We start from the raw sequence: 24,084 nt of genomic DNA, 5'->3' as shown, positions 1-24,084 counted from the left end.
CATGACAACATGTCAGCCCACACTGCCTTCGCCATGACCAGCTGCTACCAGACTAAATCTAACATGGCAATGCTGCCCCAGCCACCCTATAGTCCCAACTTGGCTCCTGCAGACTTCTTTTTGTTTCCCTGTTTGAAATCCTCCTAAACGGATATCATTATAGAACAACTGATGACGTAAAAACAGCTTGTGAAATGTCTTTAAACACACTTCCTGAACAGGCTTTCCAAGATGCCTTTGCAGACTGGAAATCTTGCTGGCAAAGATGTATCGACACAGGTGGACAATATTTTGAAGAGTTTTAATGTACAGATTTAAGTTAAATATTGAATAAATTAAAAAAAATTTGTTTAATAATAATGGGCTTCCTGTGAGGACTTGCAACCAAAGAGGCAAGAGTGGTGAGATGAAGCGAGCACCTTGTGCGAGGCTAGACTGATCATTACCACCAGCTGATACCAAACAGATTACCACTGGGGCACTGTTTTAGGAGGTGGAATGGGATCGTCTTATATTGTCTCTGCAACCAATCCAATTTTCTAAATTCAAACGGGGTATTTGTTAGTAGATTGAAGACTAACTTTTGCATATACATACCTACCTACTTTTGCATAAACATACCTAATGAATCCTGTTTACGCCATTGCGTAAAGTTGTTTTATTCCAATAAATTCAAGGTTATGGTTGGGTCTTGTAGTTTACAGGCTTTATAAATTTATTTTGCATTTTTGTAAGGCTTATCTTATGTGTACTTTAATATAGGTTGGTTTGGTCTGTTGTTTTCGTTATCAATTTCTCTCAGGCTCCAGTTTGACTTACAGTTGCATCATCATATTGGTGTCAACGTATTTCATATCTCGCATTATTTATTGCTGTTTAGTCTTAATATATATATATATTAGTCTTAAGTGTTTTTTATTCTCACCAATTTCAATATTGTCATAGTTCCTAGAAGTCTATTTCTCTTTGTCTGCCCTGATCTCATTTCTTCAACTTGTGCGTATTCAGAAATTATTTTATCAGTCTTACGTAATCCTTTAATGGTCTGCTTGCTTGTAGATAATTTTTGTAGTCTTCGTTCCCGAATTCCACACGTTTTCTCTAATTGTTCTCATACTACCACTTAAACACCATCTCTTGTCTTTTACACACACTCTCTCCTATCCACTGCCTAGGTTTGGTTTCCCCCTCTTTTCATTCACGCCATTTTTTCGGCAGAGTAGATCAGACATTCAACATGTGCGATCGACTGTGACCTTTCTCTCTCATACTTAATGTTTAAATACTTTCGTCGTCTTCATATAAACGTTGTGGTATTTCTCTGTCGAAATATTCTCTAGTTCTACTCGTCAGTGTTTCATGATTTCACAGATCTCTATGTTTTGTTTTTGCTTAGTTTCTTTGTTAAGTTAATCTTCAAATTCAGTATATTATGTCTCTGTTGAAAGTGTTTCAATCACTACAAACTGCCAATTCTATAGACGCCGAATCTTCTCCAGCTGCTGATTACATTTTCATAGATGCAAATTCTCTCCAAACTCGTTAGTATATAACTGAGGTGCTACCTATTATTCAACTTCTAATCACAAATTGTTACCTCTGTTATTTTTGATTCGCCATTGTAGACTACACCAAGGATAAACTGCATGTATATGTGCACTTTAATTTTCACAAGTTCATTTTTTACCAATATTCATGTGTTATTAAGGCATGTTCAAATCATGCATTAGTAAATAGTTACGTTATAAGTAAAATTTGTGAAATATTCAGTTAAATTGTACATTATGCATTTCAATTTCAAGTTTGGTTTAAAAAACCATTTCTTCACTCAAATGTAGTCACGACAGGTGGCTTAGATAAGGTTATGTTATTATTGTTCATGTGCAATATATTTTATGTGCTTACTTATTACAATTTGTTTTTATTGTACTTGACTCATACTTTTTATTGTACTTTAATGTTATTTGTTAATCGCCGAGATTAATTCTTATTTATTCATGTACTGAACTCTCATTACTCTTCTTATATTAATCTAAAAATTATATCTCCTGAAGTGAAGTCGTAATTGCGGACTTCTCTGTAATTATTGTAATTTGTTCTAGTAATATTTATTGTTTTTGTATTCCATCCTGTAGTCTGAATAATAATGTATTTAGGTTATTTAAACTGTTTTTTAGCCACGTATTTTAATGCAATATTTTCAAAACTATTATCTGAAAAATTTTTATTTATGTTTTTGTCATTTCGTATTAGAATCGATATGTCGTTTTAGCCGATATCATTTGTATAAATTCTGTATAGAATTAAGTTATGTTTATTTCATAATTTCTTTTAATTCTTTAAGGTTATGATTTAACATAAGTTCAGTTGTTTTTTCTCTAATTAAAGTCAAATTTCTTTTGGCAAATACGAGCTGTGTGTTCTTTTATTTTTGTTAACTTTACCAACAAATCCATTTTTGAAATACTGGTATTTTTGTTCAAAATATCTATCATTGAATAAAACTGATATAGAAATGTACAATGAAGAACAGAAAGATATGTTGGAGCACTGTCTACAGCTACATAAGAAACTATGTGATTAAATAATGTACCAACAACAGTGTCCTGACAGTTTTATCTTTACAACGGAGTAAAAATTAATCAGTAATTTGACTTAAATGGTTAATAGTAAAACACTTGGTTCAATAGGCACTTCAGTCACTATTTTGGCTTTCTGCATAATCCTGGATTAGAAACAAACAAATCCTTAAAATGTTCCACAGGCAATCTAACTGAGCAACTTAGTTGAACTCCAATAAAAAATCAGCTGTCCTGTCAGCTATTAGAAGGTGCAACAGCATTTCAATACAGATGGTTCCAGGATGGTGGTAGCTAACCTAAGGGACTACATTTCTTCCAAGGTAGTTTGCTATCTGGACCAAAGGAGCAATATTTAAAATAAAGAATAATGTAGACAAATACAAACATAAAGTAATCCAGATGAAGTGTAAATTAACTTCTACTCAAGTTGAAGATAATCAGGGGTAAAAATTAACTACATAAAACTGTTCAACTAACAGCTCTTTTCTCTACCTCACAAACTTTATTATCACAAATTATTTGTACTATTTTTATATTTTTACAATAACTACACGTAATAGATTATAATAAGGGTATTTGAAATTTATGAAAGTTATATAAACGTTTCAATTATAATAGAGACTAAGTTTCTAAGTTAAAAACATGTTAAAATAGTGTGTTTTCAAAAAAAGAAAAATATTTACCTGAAATTTTTTTTCAAGTGAACAACCAAACATGTTGCCTAAACCATAATGTTTTAAACTATGAAAAAACTATTAACAAAATTTTATGGAAAAGCTATAAAAGCTAAAATAATCCAGGTTTTTGAAATACAGCAAAAAAATATATAGAAAGAATTTTGAAATATAGCATGTCTTTTAAACATTTAATAAGTAGTTGCAATTACCTTTTTACATTAAAGATATAATTGCATTACACTGCTATTAACTAAGGTAGGAAAACAAATAATTTTCCTGTGGATGAACAACCAGACATCATCTCCTTTTAAGACAACCATCATATAAACAATTCCGGATATCTTGTTTAGCTTTGCTAAATCACATCCTTAGATAGTTGTGCACCTTGAATGAGTAACAAATGTACTTAAACATTATTACAACCACACATCTTGGACTAAATGTGTAAATCAGAACTTGAACAGAACATATATAATTATTGTATAAAATAGCTAATTAGTGTATGAGCAATTGTATGAGCTAGGAGCACAATGTAAGTTAAAATAATTTTTATTTTCTAGATATCTAGAAAATAAAGAATGACACTGGAAGACAATATAGAACCAAAAATGCTAAAAGTTAACTATCTGTTGAATGAACTCATAAATCTAAAAATATCAATTACAGAAAAGAATTTTTTTAATAATGTAAAATAAGCCAAAACAATGTAGTTTAATATAGATAAAACGGTTTTTTATGGCGAGTTAAGTTTTTCAATGTGGCAATGTTAGTAAATCAAAACACCACAATATTCATTGTCAATTCTTCTTATAAGTATTCTTATCTTTTAATAGATACAATGTTATAAAATACCTGAATCTAAACTGTTCACCAAGTTCCTCAGCATCCCGCGGAGTAATAGGGAATATTCCAGAGAAAGGGAATGGATGTCCCCCATATGCATATTCTGAAATCATGTCAAACTTGGCTTAATAAAACTAAGAAATATGAAAACAATTATTAAAAGATTTTTAAAAATATTTACACAATTTTTCTTTTCTCTAACAAAAATTATAAATGGATTTATGGTAAAACAGAATTATAAATTAAATGACATTACTGCACTATTGTAGTCTATGTAAGAGAGTACATATACAGTAAAGGTACATAAAATTTACATATAAATTTAAAAAAAAAATAACTGAAATGATTAATTTATTCATTAAAGTTCTACTAGAAATTTCCTTGAAAATAACTGTTCATTCTAATTTATATTTTATAAGAAATCAAGAATCTAAATTTCAACTTTATGTTAAGATTACAAAATACAATGCTTAGATTTGAATGTAAGATCTCAAGTACAATGAGATCACAAATCAAATTCTAATATTAAAATCATGAAACAATGCTTACTGAATAGTGATTAATAATAATTAGCACACACAATGAGTCATTGTCACAATGACACTCCACAACTAGCAGGCAATATTGCTCATCAATAATTTACAATCATATACAAATCCTTTCTTTTATAATCATAAAAAATAAAAAAAAAAGCTGAGACCTAATATGTGATGTAATGTAATATGATGTTCTAAGACAAGTGAGAGAACAATAATCCACGATTAATTCTTACAAAGACAGCAATAAGATTGGCAAGTCATATATTACAACAGCCATAGTTATTAATTGTGGTAGATATAATGTTCGAATACAAATTAAGTAATAAAAAAAGGAATATAAAACAAATATCTTAAAGTTAAGGTGATAGAATATAATAGAATGTGCAACAAAGGAATCAAGTAATACTCATTTGGATATCAGAAATTTCCAAATATCTTGTGCAACTCTGGTGAATAAGAGAGCTTCTACTTCCCTTGTTTGAGCGGGGGTTACAAGTTACTTGTAACTTGTTACAACCTTCAGTAGCCAGATAACTTTGTCTATTGTTAGAGTTTAGTTTGATATGCTAGCAAACCCAACCTGGTCATCAGAAACCTACAGTGGTGGCTGGGAAACAGTTGTGAAAAGCAAACAGTATTAAATTAAAAATAGTCCAACTAGGCTCAGTCAGCCATCCAAGTTTACAGGAAGGTAAGCAGAACTTTCTTTACAACTCTGATGAAAATTTTTTTCATTTCAACCATAAGACTGGTGTGTGTTATTTTTTGTCATCATGATGTACTACTCTAAAGTTGGTTCCCAACTTTTTTTGACAAATGACACACTTCATTATGCCCATGACATTACTTTAACGCCCAAGATATTGTGACATACTTATTTGTTTATGATTAATAATAATTACGCTGATACTGGAAGTAATAATATGTACTGTAATATCTAATTCTAAGCTTCAGACATCCAATGTACATAAACTGATGTTAACACGCAAGCAGGCGAATTCTTCTACATACAAGCAGTGTCAGAAAAAGACAAAGGTTGTAATACCAAAAGTCCAATTAGAAAAATATATATTATTTTTTTAAAAACCCACCACTAAAATTAATGTGAAGTCTGCACTAGATACATTCCAGTTTATCAACACCGGTCTTAGGGATGTCAGGCCAACCCAAAAATCATCTTCAAGATGTACCAGCCAATTACTTTGGTTAGATTTCACTATATTGCAGGAAAAGCTGATTTACACAAGTGACATTGAAAACAATAACAAATTTTTTTAAGATCCTCTTTGCAATTATGGGATACTGACATCGCACATAATCTAAAATGACTGTACTGAAATGTCTAGAAACTTTGTTTTCTAGGCACAATCACAACACAAGTTTAACATTCCATTTTTTTCATTGATAGTTAGGTTAGTGGCATTTTGTATGTTTACCTCACCAGATTAACCAAAAGAAGAAATTACTTAGTCTAACTTTGAAACAGAAAATTTAGGAAAGTATTTTGTTATTGAAGTTTGTAATGCACTTAGGTGTTCTTTTATTAACTTCTTCAGGCATTCTTTCTCATTTTGTGTAAGCTGATTTTCAAAAATTTCTCTCTGTCTTGAAAAATCCCTACAGAGGAATAAATCCTTCAACATGGCAACAATGAACATTTGGTTTATTACCAAATGGAAAAAGTAAATTAAGCATTGTTGCAGATAATCACCCAAAATTATCAGAAGGAAAAAATTAAACTCAGCATTGCTGCATGTATCGACTGATACAGTCTGTCTCAAACTAAATTTCATTGTATCAAAAAGTTTCAAATTAGTATAAATTAGCTTGTATAGTGACAAATTTTTTTTTAAATTCTAAAATCTCAAAAACACTGGTTGGAAACCACTGACATTATCCTGTTGTTGAGAACAGTGATACTCAGGAGTGGCTGACAGGTGGCAGCCCTATGACAAACTACAACATGATGATACAGCAGCAGTACTAAGGAGATTGCTCCATTTGCATCATGATAAAAAAGGAACATCATTCTGTAATTTGTTTTTGACCAAAGAGGTTTGAAAACCACTGAAATTCATCAATGAATGAAAGTTCAGAACACTGATGCATGTCTAGATAAATGGTAATAGTTTTATAACTTAACTGGGTCAGGCACACACAGCAGTGATCATTACAGAATTTGTAGCCAAGTGAAAGAAAATTAGTGCGCATTAAGTGATTGAAATAGTTGCTGTCTGTCATGAATCAGACCATTAAATTGCTGATATTCCATAGCTTAATATATAACTGGAAGAATAATGCCGCACCAGATCACTTTAAAATTAAATAAAAGTATATTTTAATGATTACAAGGGACTTTGCAGGGCTTTGAAACTGGTGATGGCTTCTTAGAAAGTAATGTCATAACATCACTAAAGGTAAACCGAGGTTCACTATCAGTAATCAAATAATATTATACTAGGCAAGGGTGAAACAACACTGTAGTTACTAAAGATAGACAAAACAGTGATAGAAAACCTTATGAAGAGAGTTTTAACAACTGTGCATTTGTTAAATCTGGTTATAATTATTTTCAATTAAAACTCCACTTCTTAACTGATGACACATTATTTTATGCAAGAAGTAAATATCTGTTAAAAGTTACTAACCTGAAGAATCTGAACCATTGGTAAATTTGTTTAGCATGATTCAAGATCCTGTTTTACAGGGGTTTTACTTGTCAGGAAATACATTTAAAGAAAAATATTATATTTTTCATCTTTCTCCTATTTTTAAATTGCAAAAATTAAATAATGAATTTTTTTAATCAAAATTTTAAAATTCATTTAGTTAAAATGTATTAACAAATAATGTAAAGAGTAATGTACAGGAAAAGGTAGCTTTACTGATTTATAACAAACAATCTAATAGTATTGTTTTCTACAAAGCCATCTGTGTAATACTATACACAACAATTGTAATTTTAAATAGTAAACAGTATAATCAGCAAAATGACCACACATAATACTACCAAAAATTAATATTGCAAACCTTGTCCATAAATTTCAACTCCAGAATGGAAAACTCCAAGTCCAATTGGTGTTGTGTACTCATTTATCCAATACTGAAACACATTAAACATTTCAAGGTAAGATCAGAAAATTAAATCATATTGTGAACATGACTATTTTTGTATGACAAGCAAATTAATCTAAGTTTTTTTTTATTCAGTTTCTATTTTTTTGAGAGGAGTATAAAAATGGATGAGTTAAAATTTGGTCTCAAACCTGGCTAACATTGGAAAACACATCAACTAGTTCCACAGGCACGGCATAATGCAATCATTTTTAAACCAAAACATTTAAAAATAAAATTATGGTCAAGAGCCAAAAAATCCCAACAAAAATTAAATACATCTCTACACAACTTATCAGTTTTAGTATACTTAGATTATGTTAGAAAAGCACATTTTAATGTGTAAGGTGTCTCAATTAGAATATGTATTTTCAATTAAATACCATTTTTAAACTACAAAATTCTAAGCCGCCACATTTGATATTTGTCTGAGATTTGGAGGTTATTAGAAAAACTACATTAAATGAACATTACAGCAATGTTTATTTATAGTAAAACCCCATTACAAAAATGTGCAACGTTTGACAGAAACAATGAGAAAATCAAACCCATTTTGGTAGACAAAATGCCCCATATCTTTATTAACTGTTAAGAGTTGAATAAAAAAAGTTGAGTGTACATTTTCCCTCACAGATGATAACACTTCATGTGCATCAATGTTTCAGTCAGTCTGCACAAAACATCACTACAGTGAGTGATTGTATGATAATTAATTAATCCTAAAACATCAATAAACCCTCAAGAAAAACAATTCAATATTTCACAGGCTACAGTACAACAAATTTTGACAAAAAACTTCTTTATCCACACAGAATTCAATTGATGCATGATCTACTTCCTAGAGACCATCAACAATGAAGACCCATTGTTCCCAGGTGTTCGAACACCTGGCAATTGGGTGTTGGAACATAAAGAAGTGGATGATGAATTCCAATTAAAAATAATCTTTGTGTTGAGACTCATTTCTACCTTAACGGCTTAACGAATAAACAAAATTGTCAAATTTGGAGCAGAGAAAACCCAAGGGTTTTCCATTCCATGCAACCACAAAAAGTGACAGTACGGCGCACAATTTGAACAGGGGGAATGGTTACATCCTTTTTCTTCAAGAATGATGTTTTGATGTTACTATTATGGTGAATGCTGTTAGTTATTGTACGATGCTCAAAAAAACTTTTTTGTCAGAATTGGAAGATGTATGGTCCCAACAGGACAGTGCAACTTACCATAGAATGTGTGATACCACCCATTTATTGCAAACTAAATTTTCAGGTCATATAATTTCTTGTTTTGGAGATCAGAATTGGCAAAAAAGGTCATGCAAACTAACACATTGCAATTACTTTTTATGGGGGTTATTTGAAGAGTAACGTGTATGGCAATAACCCAGTTGAAGGAAAAAATTCATTGCTGTAGTGAAGAAACTGAAATACAGACATGTGAATATGTGCCGGCCAGCCTCTGTGGCGTGAGTGGTAGTGTCTCGGCCTTTCATCCAAAGGTACCGGGTTGAAATCTCGGTCAGGCATGGCATCTTCACACGCTTCTTGTCATTCATCTCATCTTCTGAAGCAAACTACCTAATGGTACTCCTTGAGGTTAAAAAAAGGACATGTGATTATGTACTTGAAAATTTTATTAAAAGAATGGATACCCTGCTGATGCAGCCATGGAGGTCATTTGGCTGACATATTACAACATTTTCCTGGTTTCAGGAAAAGTATAGGGACAAGGGAAGCAAGTTTAGGCCTCAGATTAATAGTAGAAGGAAGATTAAAGAAAAACAAACCAACATACTTGGCGTTTATAGACCTAGAAAAGGCATTCGATAACGTAGACTGGAATAAAATGTTTAGAATTTTAAAAAATTAGGGTTCAAATACAGAGATAGAAGAACAATTGCTAACATGTACAGGAACCAAACAGCAACAGTAATAATTTAAGAACATAAGAAAGAAGCCGTAATAAGAAAGGGAGTCCGACAAAGATGTTCCCTATCTCCGTTACTTTTTAATCTTTACATGGAACTAGCAGTTAATGATGTTAAAGAACAATTTAGATTTGGAGTAACAGTACAAGGTGAAAAGATAAAGATGCTACCATTTGCTGATGATATAGTAATTCTAGCCGAGAGTAAAAAGGATTTAGAAGAAACAATGAACGGCATAGATGAAGAAAGAACGCAAGAACTATCGCATGAAAATAAACAAGAACAAAACAAAAGTAATGAAATGTAGTAGAAATAACAAAGATGGACCACTGAATGTGAAAATAGGAGGAGAAAAGATTATGGAGGTAGAAGAATTTTGTTATTTGGGAAGTAGAATTACTAAAGATGGACGAAGCAGGAGCGATATAAAATGCTGAATAGCACAAGCGAAACAAGCCTTCAGTAAGAAATATAATTTGTTTACATCAAAAATTAATTTAAATGTCAGGAACAGATTTTTGAAAGTATATGTTTGGAGTGTCGCTTTATATGGAAGTGAAACTTGGACAATCGGAGTATCTGAGAAAAAAAGATTAGAAGCTTTTGAAATGTGGTGCTATAGGAGAATGTTAAAAATCAGATGGGTGGATAAAGTGACAAATGAAGAGGTATTGCAGCAAATAGATGAAGAAAGAAGCATTTGGAAAAATATAGTTAAAAGAAGAGACAGACTTATAGGCCACATACTAAGGCATCCTGGAATAGTCGCTTTAATATTGGAAGGACAGGTAGAAGGAAAAATTGTGTAGGCAGGCCACGTTTGGAATATGTAAAACAAATTGTTAGGGATGTAGGATGTAGAGGGTATACTGAAATGAAACGACTAGCACTAGATAGGGAATTTTGGAGAGCTGCATCAAACCAGTCAAATGACTGAAGACAAAAAAAAAATTACAACATATTTAACCTCCTACACTATAATTTATATTACAATAAAAATATTTAAATTTGAAAGCAAAAAAGGAATTTTTTCTTAATTAAAATACCAGTTCTTATTGCGACACCCTTAGAAATGAAAAAAGGAAAGTAGAATGAAAATTGGTCAAAGATATAAATAATTAGCAAAATGGGATGAAAAGTTTAACAAGTACAAAGCTTAATAAAACCTAAAGAATGTAGTTTCATTCTGATGGCAACTATATCTACACTATGGTATGTTATACACTGCATAGTTAAAATTTCATGGAGCATTAAAAAAAAAAATTATTATAAATAACCATTATTAACTAAATAAAAAAAATAATAATAATATTAAATGAGATATTTTGTTTCCAAAAATAATTACATTGTAACCACTCATCTGCAAGGTGTGATTTTTAAAACATGATTTTTTTTTTAATTTTCCAATTAGAAATATCCAAAGAAAAAAAACAGTTGACACTGTCTTAATATCTGTGTACATGTGAAACTATATTAGATCTGTAATTTAGATGAGACAACTAGCTGAGTCAAATATGTTGGAATTAAACAGGAGTTTAAATCAAATTTTATGGAAAAACTAAAATGAGATTAATTGCTCCAAAGTGGTTAAAATGTTGCAAAATTTTTTGTATGTAGTATGCAGGAACTATTAATTTATAGATAGTCCAAACAAGATACTCATAGATCACTTGAAAATTATGGCAGTTCAGAAGCTCAAACACATCGATGACAGATGAAAAAGTGAAAGAAGTTAGTGTTTTTTTCACCAATCAATATATCACTTTTAGGGAGGAAATAAGAAGTGAAAAAAAAAGTGTAAATGCACAGTCATATAACTGGTTCTTACCATCAAATCCTTGATTAGTTCTTCCTCAATTTGTTTCTGAGGTTATAGGTATGATTTCAGTGGATACATTCTGAGGATGAGGGACCTAACAAAGATTTAAGTTCTATGATTTTCTTGATATTATGAACTATGAGGTTCTACAGATAATAAAGAATACTGGATGAGTATTTTAATTTTCTGATTAAAGATAAAATGATACATTTTCTATGTTCAGAAATCTTGACTAAAAGTATTAACATTGTAATAGATGTGATGTGGCTCTGTACAAGTTTTTTTCACCCTAAGGTTGATAAGTCATGAAAGAATATTTTACAAATGTTAAAGAGATTAGACAAAAATCACAACTGAATCTTTTATTGGAAAGTGCATTCCAGTAATGTCAAACATAATTCCATAAGCACTGATTAATAAAGGTATACATTTTCAAGTAAATGAAAAATGCATTTTTTTAAAAAAAGTCCTAAATATAATAGAAACCACTTCATCAGGCCTGTCTTGTCTAGCAAGAGAAAAAAAAATCTGTCTTGTAGACATACTCATCATATGATTTCTACCCAAGGTAGGTTCCCCTTGTACCATATACATCTCAATTCTCCTGTAATCCTAGCTAAACTTTTGTGTCTCTGATAATGCTCTCTTTCTTTTAATTCATTTATAAATATAATCTTTTCTACACTTTTTTTGAGCCTCCTACTGATTTTTCCAGCATTGATTTAATAAATGTTTCTCATCTGTCCCAGCTGATTGGAACACCTCTTCTGAATTGTTCTGATTTATTATTTATTCTCAATTTCTTCACTAATCCAATTACTTCATTCTGCTTGTTCATTTAATATTCTCTACTCCTCCATGCTTACATTTTAAATGCCTTCTTTTCTTACTTCCTTTTCCATGAGTCACATCCATACAGAGGTACAGTCCTCAAATATCACTTTACGAGTTCTAAGATCCTTAACCAAATTATTACACAATAAAATAAATTTTTTTCTTACTACATTATAACAGTTTCTTATTATCAAATTCCATTAAGAAATTTTTCTTAGTTTTTAAAAAAATATTTTTTTCTTTAAATATTTTTCTTGTTTTTATTTTTTTTTAAATAAAATATGGTACCAAAGTATGAAAGTCATTCGATACGTAAACAAGAAAATTCATAGTATGTACACAGATTTTAATACTTACATTATTTTTCAGCATAATCTCCTTCTTTCACTATGCAATTATCCCAGTTTCCTGTGAGCTTTTATATTTTATCAACTAAGAATCCTTTGAGTTGACCTTTGAAACACGTTTGCATAACTACTTTCATTTTTTCCTTACCTTGAAATTATCTTCAATGTAAAGCAGATTTTAAGAGACAAAAAAGGTGCCATATATTTAATGACACCAAATCAGAATATAAGCTGATGTAATAAGACTTTCCAGCCCAATTTGGTGATCATATCTTGTGTTTAAAGATGAGCATTGTCATGTTTAAAAACACATCAATCCATGTTGTTTAGTGCGACTAGCCAGTTTCAAATCTTATTCCAGCAACTTTGAATTATTAATCCGTTGAGTATGTCAACCTTCTGAATGATGGCAAAAAATAGTATCTTTTATGTTCCAAAAGATAAAATGCATCACTTTACCAACAGAAGGTTGCTTTTTGAATTTCTTTATCACTGGATATCTGGCATATTTCATTCTTTATTCTATTGTTTCAATCATGATTTGTAATGGTGTATCTAAAACTCATCTCAGGTCTCATTAGCCTAAGAAATAAATGCCTCGTCCTCACAATGAAATTGAGATTTCAATTATGTCATCTTGATGTTTTGAATGCTTCCTTCAATATTTTCAGTATCCAACATGTACATTTCTTAAATTTAAAGTCAATGTGGATAATCCTGTACACTGGACCAATATTAATACTGCATTTCTGAGTTAATTCTTCCACAGTAACTTGATAATCACTGAGAATTATTTTTCAAGAGTTACTTTCAAAATTTCTGTTGAAATCTCTACTGGCTGTCCAGGACATGCCTACAATACTCTTTTGACCACTTAGAAACCTGTCTACAGATTGAAAAAAAAACGTGCCTTGTTAATGTAATTCACATCACATAAATATTCATTAGGTGAAAAATATCAGCAGGTTTTACATCTTTAAATAACAATAAATGAATAACTGCTTCTGCTCTTCTAAGGTGCAATCTAACAATGACACATCTATACTTATATGGCTATTGAGGAAAAACAAACATTGTCAATTGCAGTCAACTATTCACTGCATAACAGTAAACAATGCTGACCTGCATGAAATCAACTAGACAATCTAGTTCTCCCTCTATGTACATATGTTTACTTATTGAATGACTCTTATAGTATCTTTACTGTTTCACTGTTCAATTTTTTCCTTTGGTTATCATTAATTGGCTTGCTGCCTCCTTTTGTCATTATTTTTATTTGCCTAATATTCATTTTCTGCTGTTCTCAAAGCTTGAAAACATCTATTGAATATATTGTGCTTCAATACCTAAAAACTTGTGTCATATGTAAACCTTATACAATCTATTCTCCTTTCTCTTATGTTAATTCCTTCATCTCCAATTTCATTCCATTACTTCTTATCTTATGTGTACTTATTTGGTATCCACAACCCTTTCCCCCATTCCCTTCCAGAATCAATATTTTTCTTCTGTATGCATTTGCTCCATTTTTTTTACTCAAGTCTTCTCAGAATTTTCAGATACATCTTGGGCCCACTGTAAAATTAAACTATTTGTCCTACAACCTTCACATAGGCTTGTATAAGCTTTTTGGAGACTGAAATCATGGCTGTTTTAAGACAGTCTTTAGGCCACATTCCATTCTTGTAGTTCATATTACATAGTTTCACCTTATTCTGTAATCTTTCTTCATTAATAAATTTCATCACCTTTATTGGCAGATGCTTCATCCTTCATATCTTTTACTCCTTTTACACCTACCAATTTTAAGATTGCTACTCCTATTTTATCTTCTTTGAACTTATCCTGAACTTTTATGGGAAGATCCAATTGGATCATTTAACAAAAAGATCTTTACAGATTTCTTTCCCCTTTCATGTTATCTCTTTATTTTTGTATAGCACTTCACCATTGCTACTGGTAATTTAGCAAATGTTTACTCCTGTCATTAAGCCTATGCTACTGATTTTACTTTTCTATACCCAAGTTCATAATATCAGTTCTCCTTTCAAAATCTAGGCATTTGTCTGCAAGCCATTTTCTTCTTTTTTTCTCCTCTAAAAAAAATTAAGAAAAACACTATGTGAATAAAATTATTATTTAGTAAGGCTTGCAATTGAGTTCCAGACACCATTTTAATGCAATCATCATTTCAATTGGGAGCAGAATTACTTGATATATTTTCTTTCATCTAAAGAAAGTCTGGTAAATTCTGACAGTTCATTATACTTTTGAAAAATCTCATTCATATAAATGACTTACCTAATATTTTATGTGAAATTCATATAAACTTCAACTTATAAATCCTAAAAGCCTTTTTTTTTGCGATGGCTGCGTATATATACACTATATTTTATAATTACAATCTGCACCCAGTTACAGCTACCTTAAACTCCTTTTTTATGATAAGAAATGAATTTCTGTAGTGTGAAAAAATTACAAACTTAATTCAGATTCAGAGCTTTCCAGATGAAAGGCACATACATTACCATTCTGCACAATACAAGCCTTTGACTATAAGTGGAAATGATACAATCCCTATGCTAGACTGCTAACCATAGCAGGGAATAACAAGTTAGGAATACTTTATTACAATATTTTTTTTTTTTGTTTGTGGGCAAAAAACGCCTGGCGTTATAATCGCCTGGTAGTTATTAGTAAAAGGGTAAAATAACTCCAAAATAATAAACTATATTATTACAATATAGTACTCTGAACAATGAATGTGTTATTAGTGGAATTTTTAGTTTTTTTTAAATTCATTTCTTTCATTTGTAGTTTTTAATTTTAATAAAAAAAGGTATATATTTTTTCTTGAAGTTATTTGTTTACTCTTTGTATTAACATAAAAAGGCATTTCAAAAAATAACAACTCAACCATCAAAACACAGTAACAGAAAAACCTAAAAAAAAAACTAAACAGTGGTCAATATGTTTTCAAATTATTTGAATTTTCCAAATGGGTCATCTATATGTGCAATTGGCTCCTGACACAACCAGCGTCGTTCTATGATGCTACAATAAAAAACCTTCCTTCTTGCTGGGAAAAATGTATTTTTAAAGCAGGAAACTATTAGTACAGGTAATTTGCCATCAAAATAGGCTGTATTTGAAAATCCTTACCTACCGATTGATCTTTTGTCCATGCGTTAGGGGTGATGAGGGAAGCTTAACTCCAGATTTTTAACATCCCCCTCCTATAGATTTTTGAAAAACTCGAAATACTCAAAATGTTTTTGAATGCGTTTTTCTCTGAATCTATGCATTTTACAGAAAAGTTTTTCAAACACAAAATGTAGAGGACATTCTCCTCTACAATTAATGTCTTTGAAGTTATGCCGTATAATTTGAAATTGAAATACTAGGTGGCACTGAAGTTGTAAAAAACATTATAAACAAGTAGACCGGTTTTGAACACATGCCCAATTCACAACATTTTCACACTTTCACAAGCTACAGCTCCAAAACGGTAAGTCGTACAAGAAAATTGTGTAAATAAAAGTTGTCTGTTTTTTGAGATTAACAACTTTTCCAAATGCAATAGAGATGAAAAACAATTTTTTCTGGTGAAAAAAACGAAAAAACACGTTTTTTAGAAGAGAATGTCCTCTACATTTTTTGTTTGAAAAAATATATATTTTTTTTTGTTTCACAAATATTTCAATAATTTAATTTGAATTAAATTTGATTTTTTTTTTATTTCATGTGAATACAATAGACGATGTCATTACACAGATGTTTGCTACACAATTTCTTTGTAAAAGTTTAGTTATTGGATCAAATGTTGAGAATAGTCTAGTTATCATTTTCAGTTAATATTAAATTTTCTTTTTTTTTTCTTTTTTTTATTTGTATCAAATTATTTACATGCAACATTATCAATACTTATTCCCCAAATGGTTCTAGTTTGCATCTAATTATGGTTACTTTTTTTTACACTGATCATTCTGAGAGATATTTAGTTTCATAATTTTAATTATTAATTAACATTTCTAATTACATTTCCACAAAAAGACATACAACCCAGGTTCTATGATTATACAATTATTACTTCACAAAAGATAAAGTAAGCTGCATGTAGATATTCCAATGATTAGCGAACAAAAAAATGTGTTAATTTTATTTACACTATTTTATTTTACTTGCAAAGAAATAATATGTGAAATATTAATATGTAATAATTATGTATTATGTAATACTACTATTTTTTTGAGTTCAGTAACTTATGAGGTCTTTAAATAAAGTAATGAGACTAGATTTTTGGCAGCCAAAGTGGCAACACTAAAAAGTTACTAGTAAACATGTAGTTATATGAACAGTTGATTTATATTAGGTATTAATATTTTTAGTCTATTGCTGCCACCAGAGATGTAAACAAACTTTTCGTGAAACGAGTTTTTGTTGTGCGTTACAAAAATGAGTCAAACTAATTATGAGCAATGTTGTGCAATCAAGTTTTGTGTTAAAACTAGGTGAGAACGCTACTGAAACTTTTTCAAAATTGAAAAGGCCATATGGAGTGATACTGTCATGAACCCAAGTTTTTAGGTGGTTTAAAGCATTTTCAGATGGCCGGGAATCAGTTGCGGACAATCCACACTCTTGGAAAACTGTTAACATCAAAAAGTGACAACAATGTTGAGTGAATCAGAGACTTGATATGGTACAAACAGCAATTAACTCTCAGAATGATTGCAGAACAATTGATTTGAACCATACAACAGGCCATCAAATTTTGACAAAAAAATTGGACAAGAAAAAAGTTTGTGAAAAATTGGTCCCAAAAATCCTCACTGTTGAACAGAAAAACAATGGTGGAAGTGTGCTGCAATCTTCTAGAGTGAATTGAAACTGATTTTCTAAAAAATATTATTACTGGTGATGAATCTTGGACATTTGAGTACGACTCAGAAACAAAATCCCAGGGCAAGGAGTGGTACACTTCAAACTCACCATGTCCCAGAAAAGCAAAAATGATCAAATCAAAACCATGCTAATTTGTTTCTCTGATAGTAATGGCATTGTCCATAAGGAGTTTTTGTCTCCAGGACAGACTGTAAATCAATATGTTTACTGAGAAATTCTTGAAAGACTGCAGAAAAGAGTTGCCTGCATGAGACCAGCCATCAAAGACAACTGGATCTGCACCATGACAATGCACCTTGTCACACTGCACTCTCAATTAATGAGTTTTTGGCAAAGAAAAATATTCCTGTAGTTCCTCAACGACCTTATTCACCTGACTTGAATCCCTGCAACTTTTTCCTCTTCCTGACTTTAAAAAAACACCTCAAAGAACACCATTTTGGAACAGTAGAAAACATTAAAAAAATTTTAAAAAAAATGTAACCAACCAACTGAAGGATATTCCCGTTTCTGAGTTCTCCAACACTGCTATGAAGAGTGGAAAAACTGTTTGAAGCACTGCATGACTTCCTAAGGAAACTATTTTGAAGGTAATAAGAGTCCATGTATAATTAGATTGTAAAATAAAATATTTGTAAATATAAAGTTTTTCTGAACCAGTCTCATTACTTTATTTACAGATCTCATAAGTATACTACAATGCTAGAATGAAATATAAAAACAATCCACGTTTTGAAATAGCTATAGTAAGATGATGTTTTAAACATCTTCTAAAATAATAAATAATCTATCTGTACTTTTGCATTTTTATATGTAGTATTACTTTTATATACAAGGGCAAGTCAAAATTATCTACATCTTCACGTAATACATTTTCAAGGTTGTCATACATACTGCCTTCTGTGCATGTATACTTATTATTATTGTTATATTTTATTACTGATTATATAATATGTGACAATAAATTGTATTTCTTCGGTTATTTTTTTTTATTTTTTGCTAAGAGTGACAAAAATAGAAGGAAATAGTAGGATTTGTACAGCATATTAAGTGAGAGTTAGTAAGACTGCAGTGACATGTGTAAAAAATTATCCTGATCACGTTATTTGTCTTGCAGTTATTACAGTGTAAACATGTCCATTCTGCCAGCAGTTTGCACCAAAGAAAAACAAGCAGGATCTAATTTTTCTGGTCAGAGGGTGCCAAAGGAGCGGAAATTCACTGTCGACTTTTATCATAGTATGGGGATAGTGCTTTATCTTGTAAAAGTGATTTTCTGTACATCGAGAAGTTTAAATGTGGCCAGAAAATGTGATGCATGAAGAGGATGCAGGATTCCTGTCAACCTCCACCACAAATGACAAGATTTAGCAAGCTCAAGAGATGGTCTTGGTGAACAGTGAGTTACAATAGATGAGGTATTGTCTGATGGACAATACCTCATGGTATGGTATTGTCTGAGGTATTTGATGTCTATCAAATCATCCATTAAGTCATTTGTTGGCTTCCACAAAATCTATGCTCAGTGGTATCATGACAGCTTACTGCAGAACAATACTCAAACATGTTGACATCTGACTACACTTACTTGATCGACAAGGAAGACAACACATTACTAGGCACATCACTATGAGCCACAATAGAAACACCAGAGTATGGAGTGGAAACAGCAGGAAAGGTTATGGCAACAGTTATTTGGAGCACAAAAGGAACTATACAGGAAGACTTCATGGGAAAGGGTACATAATGAACAGCGCAAGTTACAATGAAGTGCTGGAAAACAAGCTGAAGCCAGCAATTTGCGATAAATGCCAAGGTCTATTGTCAGAGAAGGTGGTATTGTTGCATAACAATGCCTGCCAGTACATAGCTGACCACACCGTTCAAACCATCAACAAATTGAATTTTGAGATATTAGAAGATCCTCCCTACTGCCCAGATCTTGTTCCCTCTGACTGTTTATTTGGGCCGCTCAAGGATGCTTTGAGAGGTCATCAATTTTCCACAGACTTAGATGTGCAGGAAGTAGTGCAAAAGTGACTTCACGACCAACTGAAAATCTTTTTCTTGATAGAAATATGCAAGCTTGTGGACTGCTGGACCAAGTGCATTGACAAGGGAGGTGACTATGTACATGAACCCCTATTTTTCTTTTGTGTGAAAAATTGTAGAACTAAAAGCGTACATAATTTTTGACTTGCCTTTGTAAATAAGATTCCAAAAATGCTTATGTGCAGCAGAATTGTAAAATATTATTTTAGCTAATGAACAATAAATTAAGACAACAAATTTATACTTATAAATTAACCAGCAACTAATTACATATAAACAGAATTAGGTCACAATAATATTAGTGAAAAAAAACAAATGTAATCTATAAAATTAAAAAGCATAAAACATTTTTTATTATTTTTTTTTTTTTTTGCTGGGAATCATAATCTTCTCAAACAAATGGTAAGGGGAAAGCTTTTCTTACATAATAACCACAGAAAACAAACATTTCTATGTAAATATTTTTTTTATATTGGGTCATGAAATAAATAAACTGTTTATTCATACACAAAAAAGTATTTAAAAAAGTCTTAACCAATTATATGTTTCCACTTTTATTTTTAAAACAAATGGTAATACCGCAGCTGAAATACACAATCTACAGAGAATCGCAAAAGTTCTCCCAGGACTTTCACAACCTATTCTACTCATGAACATAAAGGAAAAAAAGTCATATAAACTTATGTCCTAGAATGATTAATTTGCAAATTACAACAGATAAAAGATTTCACTCAGATTTCGGCTATCCTGGTGAAATGAGGTTGTATGAAATTTTTAAGATGTTAATTAAGGGACACAATTTGTGATTGTGTATGGTTTTTGACCTAAAAAATCAAATAAAATAAGACTGCAGAACTGTATCTGCAGTGGTGTTAATATCTGGGATGAAAACCAATAAATCGGTAAAAAACTTTTTTTTTTTATGTTTGATGTACAATAATTTTATTAAATGGGCAATAAACACATAAAACTTTTTTTAAAAATTTGTAGAGAATTTAATTCTGAACAAAACTGTTTATAAGTTGAATAATACAAATAAAAGGTAGAAAGATAAAAATTTTATTTAGAAACGGTACACTAGACCAAAGTGCATTTATATGTTTCAATTTTATAATAAATATTCAAAAATGAACTCGCCATTTTCAGCACATTTCTTGGCAAGTTTGTATTGCTTTTGTTGCTCTTTTTAGTTCTTCACAGCTATCCTTAAGTTGCTCAGCCGCCTATAATGCAGAGAATTAATTCCTCACATCCCAACCCTGTCGGGGGGAAGACACCCCCTTGTGACGTTACCGGTTGCCACACCACCCCCTCCATTCTAAGCCCTGAGGGGCATTACTGGAGGTCGTCTTTAGACCCCCTAACTGATTATATCTCACAGTCATCAGCTAGGATACCACTGATGTAAATGCCATGGCAGACATTTGTATCAGTAAAATACAAATCAAATTTTGCCTTCACATAGACCTCAAATTAGACATCTTCACATCCAACCTAACACGATTCCCTCAAACTAACTAACCGAAACCGCACACCCGCCGAGTCCAGATTTAACAGCACCGTTCGTGACTGTGAATGCCTCAGAAGATGAACGAGTTGAAAGGTAAATCAGTGCTACACTCATACCAATCAAAATTATGTCTTATGCAACATAGAAATTCAGACCTACAGCCAAATAAGTCGACCAATTTAGGTCACCTAACAAGGGGAACGTAACCTTATTCCGGTCCACGCGGGAGCCAGGGAAAAAACATCCACCCACTGGGCACATCATGGAGTCATGCGTGTCATTACAAAGTCACGATCAGGACCCCCACCAGCTAAGGGAAGCCACGCTCCTGATTGCACGGGTTAACATAGCTCAGCAGCACAACCACCCCCACCAGTGGGAGCCCCAAATCGAATCATAAACAACACCAACATAACCGTGGCACACGGCCAATGCACTTACCTCCAACCAATCCAATGCCTAAGTCGGAACCTTAGCCACCCGAGATCCTACAACAAACAAGTACCTCATTGCAAGGATGCGAAGAAAACCACCCACTATAGACCACTCCTCGCAGATCATCCAGTTAATATGGAGATCCAGAAAGGAATGTATTCTCTCAAGTTCCCTAACAGCTTGTGAATATTTGACCTCATACCAGGGACAGATGTAGAGGACGTGGTCCACTGTATCATCAGTCCCACAATCCGGGCATTTACTCAAATCCACCAAATGAAACCTAACAAAACTTGCCCAAAATGCCTGAAGAGAAATTGTGTGATATACTGGTTGTTGGGAGACTCATCCAATCGCACCTAAATCAGATACTATAGGAAATATACCATGTGTGTAGCGACCTGTGGGGGATTCATCCCACCATCCGAACCCAGATTCATTGGGAAGCAGCCAATCGGCCCTTAAGCAACATCATTGTGGTTTTCACTGGGCTGAAAATCATCTTATGTTGGAGACTCCACAGTTGGAGTGTCTCACAAACATGAGCAGCTTGGAACTCTACTTCGTCACACGAATCTCGTTCTATCAGTAGCAGTACGTCATCAGCATAAGCGATGACACAACAACCGTATGGCAGCCTTAAACACAACATCAAATCGAATTCTATGATCCAAGGGGACTAAGAACACTGCTCTGAGGGCATCCTTTAGTTAAGGTCTTACAAACCTCTGAGCCGACATCACACAGAGAAACGGTCCAATGGCTGAAATAACTTGAGAGCACTTCTAATTTCGTTTACAATTACGCTTCTGCATCTGAAACAGGGCAGAGGGCCACCATAAGTTATTAAATGCCCCAGATATGTCCAGAAAAATGCCTAATACATATTTACATGGACTAGAGGAAGCTATACCCATCACCTTTAGTATGTCATCCTCAGTGCTCTTGCCCAGTCGGAAACCATACTGGTTGTCTATTAGCAAATGATTAGCAACCAATCTAACATTAAATCACAAACGTAGGACCTTCTAAAAAACCTTGCCAATTGCAGGCAAGAGCGTTAGTTGATGGTAAGAACTAACAGTAGGATCTTTGTCACCACCTTTGAACTACAACACCAAGTCTCCACGCTTCGAACACACTGGAAAGTGGCCGATGAAGAGCAACCTATTATATATTCTAGTTGGAGAAGTGCTCAGATGATGAACTCCACTGTGATACAATCATATCTGAGAGCCTTGTGCTGTGTCATACTGCAGATCACCTGATGCACCTCTGCCTCAGTGATCTCAAAAGATTGTAAGTCGGTCTCGAAAATCGCGACTTCCTGCCTGACACACCGGTGGTATGAAACCTCACCCACCATATTGTCATCTGGGAGCAAATCATTCAGCAAAATATTAAGGACACAGTCCTTATTGATTACCACACCCTCGTGGGTCGACAAAGCTTAATTCCTCACAAAAATGTATTCTTGCTTTGTATACAATATTTTTCATTCAACTCCAGACAAAAATTTAAAGTATTAGATCAGGCAATCTTGGGGTGGCCAGGAATGTGTCCTTCTAGATCGATCCATTTCTCAGGGAAATGATGATTTAAGTGAGTGGAAGTGGTATAAGAGAAGTAGGGAGGTACGTCATCGTGCTGGAGGTCTCAGCGTTACAGGAATATCTTCTCGCAGTTGAAGCAATTCTTGAAGACAGTACAAGTACACCTCAGCATTTAAGCAGCCAGGTAACATGAACGGTCCAAATAGCTGAATGTGAAGAAGGGTGCACCATAGAGCGATACTAAATCAGTGTTGAAAACTGCCTTCTACCACTTCATGAAGATTTACTTCTGCCCATGTATGGTCATTGTGCAAGTTGTTGATGCCATCTCAAGAGAAATTTGCCTTGTTGGTAAACAAAACATACTTGTACATTTGCTGATTTGTTATCCACCAATTGCAGAACTCAAAGCAAAGCGGACCATCTCATGGGTGTAGGATAACGATAAAACTTGTTTTGTTTAAGTCTCCTCCAAACCATTGAATGCAAAACTCTGATCCGCTTTGAAAGACATAGTGTACTGATGCCTGGACTGCATCAACAACAGGGTCATGTTGGGCAGATCATTCATGGCTGGCATGAATAGTAAGTAGTAAACCTGCTTCCTATAAGACTGTGAAAAGTCATGCTAATTGTTTTGGATCTGGAAACCTGCAATTTAAAATCATTCATATTCTATTACAGCAGTTGTAGCATTACCATTTCACAGACACAAAATGAATACCAAATCAACATATTCCTTTTTTGTAAATGAGTAGAACATTACTTCAATGGCAAACTGATTAAATTAAACTAAAATTCACAGAAAACCTTTGCTAATGACAGCACAATTTGCAGTACCCGATATATATAATATACCTTAAAGAATGATTTAAACACTAATAACATATTGCACTTTGTTAATCAGCTATTGTTATTTTATTACCAACTGAAATAATATCTTT

At 32.5% G+C, this 24,084-nt stretch overlaps 1 protein-coding gene across 4 annotated transcripts in view; it reads right to left on the bottom strand.

Annotated features, from left to right (window-relative positions):
• Nucleotides 1–24,084, bottom strand: part of LOC142319474 (deubiquitinase DESI2) — a 40,272-nt gene that overhangs the window by 8,029 nt on the left and 8,159 nt on the right. For all 4 annotated transcript variants that reach the window (XM_075356795.1, XM_075356794.1, XM_075356796.1 and 1 more), the window contains exons 3-4: nt 7,672–7,744; nt 4,112–4,205 (exon numbers count right to left, since the gene is read on the bottom strand). In XM_075356795.1, the coding sequence (XP_075212910.1) occupies nt 4,112–4,205; nt 7,672–7,744 (167 nt within the window). The remainder of the gene's footprint in view (nt 1–4,111; nt 4,206–7,671; nt 7,745–24,084) is intronic.

This window comes from Lycorma delicatula, chromosome 2, assembly GCF_047948215.1.
Source record: "Lycorma delicatula isolate Av1 chromosome 2, ASM4794821v1, whole genome shotgun sequence".
Taxonomy (NCBI): Eukaryota; Metazoa; Arthropoda; class Insecta; order Hemiptera; family Fulgoridae; genus Lycorma; species Lycorma delicatula.
This window is presented reverse-complemented; position numbering and strand designations above follow the sequence as displayed.